Raw genomic sequence first — 14,812 nt, forward strand, 5'->3', positions numbered from 1 at the left:
AATAAGTTAAATAAAACTTTTCATCAAAATTGATCGTCCTTAATTACCGTTCTACGAAATCTGATATTTGCTTGTTCTATTGTACTTACATTAGCTAACGCCATAAAGTACCACAAAAATTAGCATGAACTGCTTATAATTAACTCAAACGAAGTACCCCGTGTTACCAATAATCAGCACAAGTGCATACTCCGTCTTTAAAATGGTGAAAACGAAGTTTATCTCGAACAATAATTTCCCTATTAGTAACACGAGAAATAAACTTAATAGCCAAATGACAGTCCTCACACATTCGCAAATTCTTGACAATTCTAATAACAGACTCATTTTTAGTCTTCAACAACCCAAACGCTAACGCAAGCTTCTCACTGTGGTAACGAAGAGCATACTCTCGCTCCTCTTCTTCCAACTCATGAAGTACCGATTCCTGTGCTGATACATACCCAACTTCACTAATCTTCCTCATAAGTTCATCCAAGTACCTATACACTTCACTTGTTACAAAATTCGACTTATCTCTCATGCTAAACAAATAAGTCCTTTGATCAACCTCTATTATGCTATAACCAACATGTTTCTTCAACCGTTTCTTGATCATCACATTCCTAACTTTTTCCACTCTTTCCATTTTACCAGCCAATGCGTATACATTCGATAACATAACATAATGCCCTGGATTTTCTGGTTCAATAGCTAAGAGTTTTTCAGCAGCTTCAACACCCAAATCGAAGTTCTTGTGCATCTTGCAAGCTCCAACCATTGCAGTCCAAACAGCAGGGGTTGGACTCTTCAGTTTAAGAACATAATCGTATGCTTCGTTGAGAAATCCAGCTCTACCCAGCATATCAACCATGCAGACATGATGTTCGGTTCCAGGTACCACACCATAATCATTTCTCATGCTCGAAAATATTGCTCGACCTTCATTTACCATCCCGGCATGAGCACAAGCTGATAGCATAGCCACGAAAGTAATCTCATTAGGTGATGGTCCATTACATTGCATTAATTTATATACCTCCATTGCTTCTTTACCATAGCCATGAATTCCATATCCTGAGATCATCGCAGTCCATGCCACAACATTCTTCTTTCTCATTGCATCAAAAACTACCCTCCCTTTTCTGACATCCCCACATCTACCGTACATGTTTATCAATGCAGTCCCAAGAACAACGTTCAATTCAAACCCATGATTAACTATGTAATCATGAACCCAATTACCTAACTGAAGTGCACCTAATTGAGCACACGCCGATAGTACCCCAACAAAGGTAGCCGAATCAGGATCGACACTTGACTTTCCCATCAAACGAAACAAGTCAACAGCATCTTTAGCAAACCCATTTTGCTCGTACCCTGAAATCATGGCATTCCAAGCAACAATACTTCTTTGACGCATTTTATCGAACACCTTGCGTGCAACACTAAGCTCACCGCATTTCGCATAAAGAGCTACTAAAGAAGCCTGAACAAAAGAATCTGACATAAACCCATTAACCAGAGCATGTGAATGTACAGATTTGCCCAGCTTGACGGCGGAAACGTCGGCGCAAGACTTGATTAAAGAGGTGAAGGTGTAGTTTGATGGAGGGATGAGTGAGAAAAGCATACGATTGTAGAAGAAAACGGCGTCATACAGAAGGCCAAGCTTGGAGGAGAATCGGATGAGGGAGTTGAAGAGATAGGAATCTGGGTTTGGGATGGAGACAGAAAGCTTCCTGGCGTAAGCTATGGAGGAGTGAGAAGAACAGGCTAAAATGGCGAGTTTAGTGAGGAGGGATAGGCTGCGGTGAGCTCCAGTGGTGATCAGGTGGGCGTGCACCTGATGAAGCTGTTTCAGACGTGGGCCTGCTCGTACGAGAGCTTCATAGGCTGATGATGGAAATGGTGATGATCGTGAATTATTTGTTTTGTCCATGGAAGATCTGCCATGGAAGAGAGAGAAGGCAATCTCGAATTCCCGATACCAAAATTAAATTAAGCCAAACATAACCTAAAGTAAAAATTGAATTATTTGGCGCTATTTGTGATAGTTCAGTAAGAACACTTGACAAGAGGGGGGTGAATTGTTTCTTGGGTAAGATTCTTGCGGAATTTAAACAATAAAGAGGACTGAGAATAATGAGCGAAGAAAGATATAAAATGGAGGAACTTTCTTGACCCTAATCAAGAAGAACCTCACTACTCTTTTGTATTAATGCAATAACTCTATTACAAATACACTCTTTAACTCGAGTTCCTCTCGAACACGAGTTCCCCACAGCAATCCCCTTTGATTACTGTGCTCCTCTTTCTCTCTCTGACTTAACTCTAAGTCGCTCATTTTCTCTTTGACTTAACTCTAAGTCGCTCTGTTTCTCTTTGACTTAACTCTAAGTCAATTAAGGATCACTCAACCCTTAAACCCAAAATACAATTTGATATAAAACTCTATTACGTAATAAAGCTCAAAGTAATAAGGAACTCAAGGGACACTCTTTTGAAAACTGATTCTCTTTTAAAACGTTTAAGCTCTTAAGATATATTTTGCAAAGATCAGTTGTGTGTTTTGAAAAGCTAAAACTCTTCTCCTTTTATAGGAGAGTTTTACTTAGGGTTGGGTACCCATGTTCTCCTCAACTACCCACTAACAGTTACTGCTCAGTAACATGGGCATAGTTGGAGAGAAACAAGGGAGACCAAATCAAAACACTAAATGTACGTTAAACAGAAATACGTGGGGAGAGTTTCAAGGAACGTGGAAAAACTTTTACTTGAGAAACAAGGAGAATAAATCAGAATCCTATGTTTCATTTATTAATTAAATATATTTTATTTATTAAAAAGATTTTCCAAGTTAAAACTCTTTTATAATTACAGTTAACATATTTCATTTAAAACGTACCAAAATACTATGTCCCTTTCATACCAAATTACTTATAAACTTTATTAAATACTTACATAAATCCTAAAACATAAACTCATATGTTGTAGTCTTCATGTCGCACCTTTAGAAGCTTCACTCGAAGACTTCCCAATTTGTTCCTTCTCTGGAACGTCGAGGATCCACATAATATATGAGGATCTCGCCTTAGGAACTCGCCTAAGGATCTCGCCTTGCTTAATGATTATTTCTTCAATGTAGTGTCTGACATGGATCAATTACTTGCTTATATTCCACGTTGCTTAGTTTATCCAACTCAGGATCTCCTTAACTTAGCATTATCCCTCTAAGGATCTCGGAACCTATTATGCAACATAACTTAACCAATTGTCAGGAGTTTGTTTTGTCATCATCAAAACTTTAGGGTCAACAATTTGACAATTAACTATCTAGCGCAAGACCGTAAAATTTCCTAGCATTTTTTTAGGGGAAAATTACCTAGCATTTGATACAAGCAAAGCTTTCGAAAAAATTTAATATTAGTTTGTGATTGCATGGGATATCTATTTTTTTTGAGGGGAAAATAACCTAGCATTTGATACAAGCAAACATAGAAATAATTTTTGTGATTTTTTCTTACTCTGTATGATAATGATTCTTTCAAAATGACAAAATATTGATTAAAATCGATGAAATTGAATTTGTCTAATTAGCATGCGTATTATGCAGATTGTCGTATAATGTGAAATAATATTTTATTTTTGCTTACCACAAATTGATGATATATATAAATATAAAATATTGATCACCTAAGATGTAATAATACTTTGATCCCTTTGTTTTCTTTTGTTCTTCTTGCATTTTGTTTAGGGTCAGTGGCGTATACAAGATTTTGAAATAGGGTAGACATTTTCTAATTACTATTAATATGAAATATGTAATAAAATAAAATTAGTTCTTCATTAAAAAATAGCATGCAAATTGAAATTTCTTTTTGACATCGGCTCAATTTACATTGCGTTAATAAAAAAAATATAATGATTAGAAAAATAAATAGTTAAAATGTGACCGTGACTTATAGTCCTTGAGCCCATGACCTCCCATAGTCCCACTAAACCAATGGCATATAAACCATTGGGATACAAGTTCACATGTGGTTTAGTTGTTCTTGATTTTTTATTTAATGCAAACTACTAATTACTGCTTCAGTTTCTTTTATGCATCCGCCTCTGCTTAGGGTATTTCTACTTTAGGTATACTTTATTTCACCCTAGTACCATTAAAGTTTACTAACATCTGCTTTGTCCCTTGTTTGGTAACCATATGTGGTCTGTGTGGACTACTAATTCATAATATTAATTTCACACTCCCTCTGTTCTCATTCCGTTCAACATATTTGGTGAATAACACAGATATTACGAAAAGACAAATATATATAAAAAAAAACAGTCATAGTTGTGTGCTTGTATTGGGAATGTAAAAAATTTAATTGTTGTTTAATGAAAAAAAAAAACTAAGGGATGTCGGGATGGTTAGGGGAAAAGCAATCATGTTTTATTTCTTCATTGTATTTTCACAAATTTTTGGAAAAGCGAGAAGAATTATGTGACTCGACACAGAAATAAAGTGAAACATAAAACGTTTATTGGGGTACCCGATTAGTAACAAAAAGTGTAATAAGGAACGGCGGAGTACCATATTTACTCCATTTTTGTTTTTACATTTTAACGGTCCTTTTTATTCTTTATCAACAACTATTTAATTTCTATCACATCCAAACTTCAAATTTAGGACCATTAACCTTTGCAAAAATTATTTATGTAAAAAATTCCACCATTGCCTACGAGAAATGCGAAGGAACCTACACGTCCACTGCCATGAATTACTCATTGTCATCTAATAGAAAACCCACTATCGTCTTCTCTTCTACACCACTACCCTCTAACGTTACGACATTTTCTTCGTCTACCTTTACCGCCAGATATTCTCCTAGTAAAGTTTCCTTTTATTAAAATTTTGGAACGAATATGTTACCGATTGCATCCAACATAACTGAGACATTGACTTCATTAGCTTTTTATCAATTTTTTCTTGTTTATTATGCATTTGCCACTTGATTGACTTGTTTTTCCATGACAATTGCCCCATACGAGCAATAAGCCAACGTTTTATAAATGTTATTTTTCAACAAATTTAAATTCTTAAGGATATTATCAGTATTTTCACATAGCCACCAAACTACTCAAAAGTAATAGCACTCTTGCTACAAAGATGTGAATGAATGTGCGTAATGGATGACTGCCATAAAACATGGTTGCAAATAAGATAGCTAAAAATACACTAACTTGTTTTGCATCTTACTTAATGCACCTCGCTATAGTTTGATCAAGTAACAAAAATGGTTTCAAAGTATCTCAGGTAGCATCCACCGGGAGGATTTCGTCTATAAGCATCACACATTTCACGTAGAGCCGTAGATCAGCAAACAAACAGGTGTCAACACTGTTTATCAGCTCAGACGTAAGCAGCTGAACATTTCCTGATAGGCTACTCATCTGCATTCTCCGGAGGTGGTTTTCCAGACTATCAATACTAGATTTCTGAAACACAAGATATGTTCGACTTTGAAGCAGCTACACCGACTGAGCTGACTGTTGTTTTGAATTTCTCTGCATTCACGAGATTAAGAACAGAGTTTCAGAGAACAAAAAAACTAATCCAAATATGAAGCAAAATTAACAAACTTCATTCCAATGCAATGGCACAAATATGTGCTAAATGCAGAAGACTAGTGTCTGTACACCTATACATATAATATGTGATGATTTGGTGGTAGATATGAATCTTAACAAATCCAATATCAGATACAAATCCTTACAGTTCCGAATTTCCATTACACTCTCCACACAATACAACTGATCGAATATCTTGCTGCGAGTTTTTAAAACTCTTTCACACAAAATATGAATCAGGTATACTGGGAAGGTAGCTAATGCAAAACAATATAACACTGTATTACCATGCTCAACATTTGATCATGGAGACCACTTGATTGTCCATAACAGCAGGCAACACAATGAACAATACATCAAAATTAATTTGCATACATTTTCTTTTTTCCTGCAATACCCTATTAATCCATATAATCCGACTCTTTGTTCACCTCAAATACCTGTTTCGAATACTCTACACTCAGACATTAGTATGAGTCGTATGACACTTAGATTCTTCATTTATGACTAAAATCATGAAAAAGCTTCATAGAATGCTGGCTGTCTGACCCTTGGACACAAATCTGTGTCTGATACTTCTAGCCAAGTCTGAGTAACATGTGGCCAAAAGCCCATGGAAGTTACATGGGAACAAATTATAAACAAAAAAGAATACTTACCCTGTCTTTAGAGCAGACTATAAGAAGACCTTTGTTGCCAATTGATATCCGCTACTCTCCAAATCCCAGCTTCATCCACAGCCGAAAGAACTTTCTGATGCACTATTATACTCAATTGTATCACTGAACTTCATGCCGAAACAACCACATAGAACATAACTTCTACTGATGACCTAAAGATAGACCTTACTACTGTAAGTCTGTAAGGCACTGTTATACTCTTAGACTCTTAGTTGTATCATTGAACTTCACGTTGAAACAACCACATAGGACATGACTTCTACTACTGCAAGGCTTGCTGTGTATTAGTTGTAAGCGTAAAAGTTGCAGAAACACTGTTACAACACTGAAGACCTGATTTACCTGAATGACAGAAGAAACAAAAAGAATCTAATATGTTGCCACTATAAAAGGGCGTTACCAGAATCTAAGCAGACATTTTATAGTTAAGATTGAAGTTTGGGAAAATATTTGAATTATATCCCCTTGCTTTCCCAAACATGCAAGACAATTAAATACTATTCCTGCCTTTGCAGAGAAACAAATCCATAAGTCCATAACCACAACGTCCATTACAAACTTGAATCAGGAACTCTCATGTTCAGAAAAACAAAAGTAAACTGTGAAATCAAGAGACAAGAAATGCAACAGAGAAGAGTGACGTGAAAATCCCAGCAAATGGATTGAAATAACGCAACAGCCTTTTTTTTTTGTGAAATCTTATCATAATCATAATGTTACACTAATTCCAAACGGAAGGACTAGTTCCTTCTTCAAATGCATAGATACAATCCTAAAATTATTTACAACAAATCTAGCAATGCTCCACTTTTTGTAGTGTGTGTGTGAGAAAAACTACTACAGGAGGACACACCTAAAACACAGCACATAACACAACAAAACTCCTAGTGCAATTAAACGCTTAAAACAACTACCTGGCGATAAATTATCCTTAGGCATTACAATCAGACTTCAGATAGGACTTGCAACCAGATTTAGTCCAAAAAAGACTGAGGAGAGATTGTGAGATATATTGCTTGTCGAAGAACTGATACTATCCAGCCAGTCGTTTGACAAAATCATGAAAATAGTAATGCAGAAATTTAGTGTTACGCCATAATTGGATGCTCTAAGATAACTTCCTCCTTCCTGCACTTTGATAACAATCATAATTCATACGGAGTACATCAACTTGATGCTTAGACTCAATGCTGCAATTTCAGACGTGCTTTCGATTCAAATAATTCTATCTGTCATATTGGTGCCTTTATTGGACTTCAAAATTTGAAAAGGTGGATTAGATATACAAAAAATTGGCCACAAACTACAGCATGAGAGGATGTGCAAGGCAATATCCATCCTAAGAATGACTATTATGATATCAGAAATTGATATTTTATTTACGGGTGAAACAAAAATTAAATAATACTAATAGAAAAGATGCATATTACTTCACAAAGTTGACTAAAATTAATTTAATTTCCTTCATCTCACATTTAGGTTCGCGGTGAAGGGTGAATCAAGTGATACAAACAGCAGCTTCCTCAATCAAAGAAACATATTGCATGTCTATCTACATTCACTTCCATACACTTCCGATGGTGCAAAATCTGAGAAAGAAACACAACAATAAATAAAATCAATAATAGGAAAGATTCCAGTTAGATAAGTAACATGAAGGATACCAAAGCAATACAGTATTTCTAATGTAATGCACATATTACTCCGTACAGAAAAACACTATAAATCTCAGAGGTAATGACCAATAAAATATTCAATTGGTATGGCACTAATATTTGAGAGTGGATGACATTACATTTTAATAAATACAAAAAGGTGTCATGAGGTTTAATAATAGGCAGGGGGTAGCCGTTGGCTAACTAGCTTCCAACATCATGAAAGAATATACCCCTGACAAAAAATAAAAATAAAAGCATAACTAGTGGTTTCGAAACCATTATTATTATTTAATGTGATTAGGGTCATTGCTAGTCCGGATTCAAGGGTTCCTCCCATCTTCCTAATATGGGCACAATTGCTATTTTAAAACCCCGAGCTTCATAATTCAGAGTTCCAGACAGTGCTGCAGACCTGCAGTTATCATTAATCAAGAAAAAGATCCGAAAGGATCTAATACTACGTAACTTTTTTGCGGTTGCCTAGCACTTGACAGTTGACACGTAACTTCACTAAAAAATAGTTTCAGTAGCTCTTGAGATATAATAAGATGAAAAGTAAAGGACTTCATAAAATAGCAGATTCTGTTTATCAAGTGTTTAAACTATTAATATTTCTTATCAAAAAGAAAAGATTTAACTATTAACACTCCTTTTTAACAAAAAAGTATTAATAAGCTAATAAGACTGCATGTTGATAACATCAAATTTTGGTGGCACCACAGATTTCAGTTCAGCATGGGTTGTGACACTTTTGAAATATAATAACCTTTATGGCTTTATATGAAATGCTGACGTTAACAGAAAGGGAACGGTTTGAAATTTCGAAAAGTATCTACTAATATAGCCAAAAACGTCGTTGAAATACTTTCACAAGGGCATTATTGCATTATGCTTGAAAGCATCAAGGAATCTTATATTTTATGGGTCTAAACTCTTTTTTTTTAAGCTCTATCTGCATTAAAAAAACTCAGGCCCCTATCTAAAAAACCATTCTACAAAATTAGGCAGTAAGAAGAAGAATATTACCTCTATTCACATTAAAAAAAGTGATTCATCATTTGGCAGTAAGAAGTTGAGAAATTTGGAGGCCTCTGCTGAAACCTTCATTGAAAAGGATCCTAGTTTGCATTGACTGGAATCCAGGCATCCAAGACAAGAAAGCCACGGGAGCCATAACGATGATGCCAAATGTTAAATCATAGAGTCGAGCCAAGGAAACCACAGTATCCCAGACAATAGATGTTTGCAGAAAGGGACGGAGCACCTGAGCAATTAAAAGAATGCCCCAGCCCGTAGGGATGAATGCCAGAGAACTAGTCAGGAGATCGAGAACTTGAAACCTCGTGAATCTAAATAGAATGATCATCACCAATACAGTGACAGATATGACAGAGAACTGAATCATCCTGAAGTAGATATGTTTTGTAGCACCATACTTGTCCCGAGCAAATGCTATGATTACACATATCGCAACAAGTCCAAAAAAGTAGAGCCAAGAAAGCAAATACACGCCAATAGAGGTATGGCCACCAGAAATATGGAGCTGGTATACAATGCCATACTGAAAAAAGAAGAAACGTAGGTCTAATATGATCTCCAATAACTTCCCCCATAAACCAGTAGTTTTTAGATGTTCCTGCTCTTCATACCACCAGGTTTCCCAGCTCCTCTCTGCCTTAGTGGATACTCCACTACCGTACCATATCCAGGTTGTGAAATCTTCAAAGTCATACACAGTCTTCAACCAATCAAAGCCAGATGGGTTGAAAACAAATGGCGCCATAATCCATGAAACTACAAGGAACCAACTAGAGATTGACATGACTATGTATACAAATGTATTCGTGGCCAGTGGGCTGTGAGAAGCATAAACAATCAATATTACCCCAAGCTCAATCGCCTTCACAAAATGGCTTCGAGAATAAAGTCTATAGTTCTCCGAGAAACTCTTATGCTCCACAACGAAACCACGTCCAGTAGGTCGGTATTTAGCACCTCCATGAAGAATTGTTCGGCCAAAATAATGGCATCTAGTTCCCAATGAGAAGGTGTAAAACAAGGACGCTAGCTGCAACTGCATTTTCAAGAAGTCCCATATTGCTGGAAGAAAACCATGCTCCAGAGAATTCTCTACAATCATCGGGAGAGCAGTGAAGAGGCCGATTTGAATGATAAACTGCTGGTTCACAATAGCACCTAGGGCTGCATTATTGCTGCTATTTCTAACGGCATGATCCTCCACACCACTAAGAGCAAGATACAGTCGGCCCCACAAAAAGGTATAGACAGAAATCACCACCATCATTGTATTGAAATAGAAACCAACTGTGGTATAGAAGACTGAAAGCATTCGGAAGAAATCCAGCCGATGGCCCAACCTATACACATCCCTGCTGAGTACTTGCTCCCCATTCCCACTAGCAACCTTAGCCTCAAACATGGCAATCTGATTCAACCCTACATCCCTTCCTTTACCCACCTGTATGTACTCGTGATGTGTTATATTACCACCTCGAAGCGTGCAGTTGAAACCAGCAAATATGTCCTCACTCAAGTTTATCAATTTAGAAGCCTTGCTCACTCCGCCACGAGTAAGAAACCAAAATCTGTCAAACACATCTGGGTGACCATAGTGCATACGCACCTTGAGAGGATTTGCCAGAACACGTTGACCAAGAGTGACAAAACTCGTCTCCTGAGCAGACATGAACCAAGCAAGAGAGGACACAGAACCTGTGAAGATGTTTTCTCTAACTCCGAGAATGGTTGGCTTCCTGATCCCATAGTATATGTTGAATTCTTCCAAGAGGTTGCGTATTTTAAGAGCTTCCTCAAAGTAATTGTCCTGATTCATGTCAATTGCTTGAAGAGCATCACCTCGAGTAAAGATAATTGCGTGATTCTGATTCTCGGGTTTTCCTTCTCCCAACTTCACAGGACCAGGCAGCTTGATTCTATATATCTCCACTTCTCTCTGCAACTGCTGATCATACTTGACAAGAACCGAATAATACTCCACTTCATCCCTCCCCAGGTGTACCTCGTCAACATAAGCAACTCGAAGAGCCTCGTTATTTTTCATTAAATACAAGATCTCCTCAGCACGCGAGTCCCCTGCCATTTTGTGGATCCCATATACCTGACAAGTTACCACATAAGTGAATTTCATCATAGCAGTCCCAAACTCATGGCCTTTGTATAGGATACTCATACCACTAGGTGCTCTTCCAAGGTTGCGTGAAGATGGAACTCTGATTGAGCCTAATCCATCCCAGTTGTTACTCAGAGTCAATGAACCATGTGAGGCAATTTGTTGACTTCCGGCCCTTATATCCACTTCCGATGCTGAATCCAGAAAAGCGAGCATCTTGAGCGCATGATAATAATACATCATCCCCCTCACAGTACGAGAAAGAGTCTGGCCTCGGTAAGACGCCCAAAGACGTAGTTCCTTGACCTTCGTCGTCCAAATTTCTCTCTCGTCTTCTAAGCCTTCCCTCCTCATCCGCTCCATGAAATTATTCCATTCATCCTCATAAATTTTCTGCAGATAGAACAAGATGGAAATGCCATCCTCGTTCGGGCTTTGGAGTTTGCTGGTCCCGTAAATTACGTCTTCATCATAGTAAGGAGTCATTACACTGAAGGCCATCATCTTCTCCACCTGAGGAGCGTGGGGCATGTTCATGAACACAGAGTTGCTGAAGAAGGCAATGCGTCTTCTGGCCTCTTTATTTACAGGTACATTGTGCATAGAATCCCTAGAAGTCATAAGCGTATGCAAACGACGCAGCTGTCTGTAATAGAACACATCCTCCTCATCAGGAAGTTCAACAGCATTCTCAAAAAGAAATCCTGCATCTGTGGCGGGATTTTGAAGTGCCAAACCTTCCGCCCTCAAGTCATCCACCGTCCTCTTAACTCTCGGGAATTCACGAACACAAAGCTCATATAACGCCTGCAACACATTTATTATTCCATTAGTATCCTTTTGGGGACTCAGCAGGAGCTCTGTAAGAGTTACCAATTTCTTGTGAATCTTCGGTAGCAAAGTCAACTTATAGAATGCAGTAAACTTCTCAATCCCCATATAGTGTTCCATCTCGAGGAAAGCTCTAGTAACAATTGAATGTTCTTCGGTACCATACTTAACAACTTGATGAAGCAGCAAATATTTGATGCTATCATAGGCCTCTATGATTGCACACCGTCTGTACTCACTCTTGCATACCTTATACCAAAGCCACCTGTCTTGATTATTTGCCGTCTCTTCCGCCTGACTAACAGAGAGAAGAAGCTCATTACACAGTAGAATACATGGCCAGCGAATAACCCTGATATCCCAACAATTAGGAGAAAGCTCCAGAAGTTCCACTTCCCGGTCACTAAGAAGATCTTCTTCCCTCATATATTTCATTATCTCATTCCATAACAACGCAAAGCGTGTTGCCTCCACCTGGCTAGATTCTATCTTCTTGTAGGGCTGACCGAATCCATAACGCAGCCTCAACCTTTGTACTGCATCCCTAAGCTTGTGCACGATGTTGATCACCGGAACAGTGGGAAGCTGCTCCTCTGGCATGAGATTGAACTGCATTGCACTAGCGAAGAACTGAAACCTAAGCCTGAGCTGCCAAATGTTCCTAATCTCACCCAAATGCGAGAATAATCCAACATATGCACCAACCATTGAGGAGTAGACAGAATACCATATCTGTATGTCCACAAGATAAATAACAATAACAGGAAGCCACATCAACACAACTGCTATTCGGTTTGTGTTACTGAAAAACTCATGCCAGTTATACGGAACGCCCGTCATCCTCAAGAGGGCCCTTGTCGGGGCTATCAACGGCCTGATCTGAAGAAAATAGCTAAATGCAAATTTTGAAGCCAAAACTATAACCCAAAATGAAGAATACTTAATGTTGTTGAACAATCCTTCCCTCACACCACGACCCACAAACGTTCGCCTATGAAACCACCATGTTACCATGTACAGCAAAGGAAAATTGACCTCCTCTACAAAGTTCCTGATCCACGGAAGAACAAAAAGAACCAATGCCAACAATTCCGGGATGACAAACACAAAAGCCGCCTTAAGAAACATAAATATCCTTTGATCTGCTTCGAATGACCACCTCCCACGAAGGCGGCGATCCCTATCCTTCTGACTCCAAATCCTAGCATAGAACACAGAGAACACAACAATCCAAGCCACAGCCACCATGCTTTTAAGTACCATCCTCGCACCCAACAACCACTTTTCTCGAGTCACCAAACTATACTGAGTCCCTGCATCAAGGACAGCCTGGATAAGCCTAAGCCCCGCCCACGTGATAAAAACGGTAAGCAACTTCACCTGAACATGCTTCCTCCCTAATGCATCCCACGGCCACGTGGTCCCCTCCATGGCAACAATAACCATGGCATGTAAGAACAACACCAACATCACCCACAACCTATCAAAACTCCGAAACACATTCCAAAACGACCGTTGCTCCACAAACCCCGTCTTCCCTACCCTCGTCCCTTTACTGGCCGTCGAAAAGTACTTACTACTCAAATCCAAAGGCCATTTAAGGGACTTAAAACACTTCCTACTCCAAAAAAACTCATTCAAATCATCATAATTCCGCCACGCGGAATGTGGCTTCCTCCCACCCTTACTAAACCCTACCTCATCCTTAATCGTGTCGTAAAGTGGTTTAACAACATGGTTCAAAAACGCATTCTCCCCACTAATTATAGGCAAATAAGGTCTACCCGTTTCCGGGTCATCACGGTCATCAAGAATTAAGTTAAGCTCATGAGCCATATGATGAAAAATATAACAAATACATTCAGGCATGAACTTCAAATTAGCAGACTCACCCCAAATTAGCAAGTAAAGAGATACATACAGTAACTCCCGCCGGAGTTCATCGTTACCTTTTCTGAATGCGTGGAATCGAACCCGCGACCTCTTCCCCACATACGAGCACCAAGAGGAGTAGTTGCCCAGAAGCTTTTTCCGAAACTTTCGCACAAGGTTGAAGTCCAAAACGGCGGCGTTTTGAGGAGGTGGGGTCATCCGCATTTGAGAGTTAGCCAAGTGAAGGACGAGGTGCTCCCGTTGATTCCGAACGCTGTCGTTTTGGAAGCCGAAGAATAGACCCAACCAGTCAAGGAGGTCGTAGTGGTTGTACCACGTGTGGAACGGGGGTTTACGGAGGTCTTCGACGGCGCGTAGAGCTGAAGAGGCGGCGCGTACTTCGGGGTAGCGCGTTGATGGGTGGTCTATTAAGAGGTCGTGGATTGGGATTATGTTGAATGGTTGGTATGTGGTTGTAGAAGGTGGTTGAGGAGGCGGCGCGTTTGGGAACGCGCGCGCGGGGTTCTCTCTTGGCCGGCGATTCATTGCTTTTTTGGGTGGAATTTTAGAGTTGCATCAGAGAAAGAGGGGAATTGCAGTTATAGTTTGGAAAAGGGAGTTGAAGTGAGTGTGTTAATGGCGGAAGAGAGAGAAAATGGAGGAGAGAGAAAGTGGGGGAAGTGGAAGTGGAGGGGGAGACGAAAGATTGACTGTTAGCAGTCGTGTGTTTTGTGTTGAGTAAAGTGAAGGTAGTATTCATGTTTTTCTGTTTTTTTTTCTTTTTTTAATTCTTTTAACTTTTTTTCCCACAGATGTTCAAAAAATGGAAAAGATGAAAAGAGAATCGAATATTGGGAGTTCTGTTGTTGGTTGTAGCGTAGAAGTAGAAACAATCTCTGTCAATTTAACCGTTGGAAACAAAAATTAAATGAAAATATTGCCCCATGTAACGTCCGGATAAACGCATATCGACTCGTTACTTACTTGTTAGAGCTTTCGATTCGGTTACTCAAGTCAGGTCA

At 38.8% G+C, this 14,812-nt stretch overlaps 2 protein-coding genes and 1 non-coding gene across 12 annotated transcripts; all 3 read right to left on the minus strand.

Annotated features, from left to right (window-relative positions):
• Window positions 1–108: 108 nt before the first annotated feature.
• LOC110790044 (pentatricopeptide repeat-containing protein At2g33760) lies at window positions 109–1,999 on the minus strand. Its single transcript, XM_021994783.2, has one exon. It carries the CDS (start codon window positions 1,919–1,921, stop codon window positions 164–166), a length of 1,758 nt encoding a protein of 585 aa, XP_021850475.1. The 5' UTR covers window positions 1,922–1,999; the 3' UTR covers window positions 109–163.
• A 3,141-nt stretch (window positions 2,000–5,140) lies between these two features.
• Window positions 5,141–14,560, minus strand: LOC110790043 (callose synthase 11). 10 transcript variants are annotated; one of them, XR_008922992.1, is made up of 5 exons: window positions 8,963–14,560; window positions 7,752–7,867; window positions 7,193–7,406; window positions 6,258–6,359; window positions 5,141–5,535 (listed from the first exon to the last, which is right to left on the minus strand). XR_008922992.1 is itself a non-coding variant. In XM_021994782.2 (2 exons), the coding sequence occupies exon 1, from the start codon at window positions 14,334–14,336 to the stop codon at window positions 8,991–8,993; it is 5,346 nt and encodes a 1,781-aa protein (XP_021850474.2). In that variant the 5' UTR covers window positions 14,337–14,560; the 3' UTR covers window positions 7,590–7,867; window positions 8,963–8,990. The 10 variants fall into 10 exon arrangements, 1 of the variants encoding a protein (XP_021850474.2); XR_008922990.1 differs by having other exon boundaries at window positions 6,258–6,430; XR_008922988.1 differs by having other exon boundaries at window positions 6,258–6,543.
• Window positions 11,262–11,341, minus strand: LOC130464718 (small nucleolar RNA J33). Its single transcript, XR_008925072.1, has one exon. It is a non-coding gene; the product is annotated as a small nucleolar RNA J33 (small nucleolar RNA).
• Window positions 14,561–14,812: the final 252 nt, after the last annotated feature.

Source organism: Spinacia oleracea, chromosome 6 (assembly GCF_020520425.1).
Source record: "Spinacia oleracea cultivar Varoflay chromosome 6, BTI_SOV_V1, whole genome shotgun sequence".
Classification (NCBI taxonomy): Eukaryota; Viridiplantae; Streptophyta; class Magnoliopsida; order Caryophyllales; family Amaranthaceae; genus Spinacia; species Spinacia oleracea.

What these genes read in the sequence shown, in the direction of transcription:
- LOC110790044 (XM_021994783.2), bottom strand. Translation starts at nt 1,921, where the DNA reads ATGGACAAAACAAATAATTCACGATCATCACCATTTCCATCATCAGCC.
- LOC110790043 (XM_021994782.2), bottom strand. Translation starts at nt 14,336, where the DNA reads ATGAATCGCCGGCCAAGAGAGAACCCCGCGCGCGCGTTCCCAAACGCG.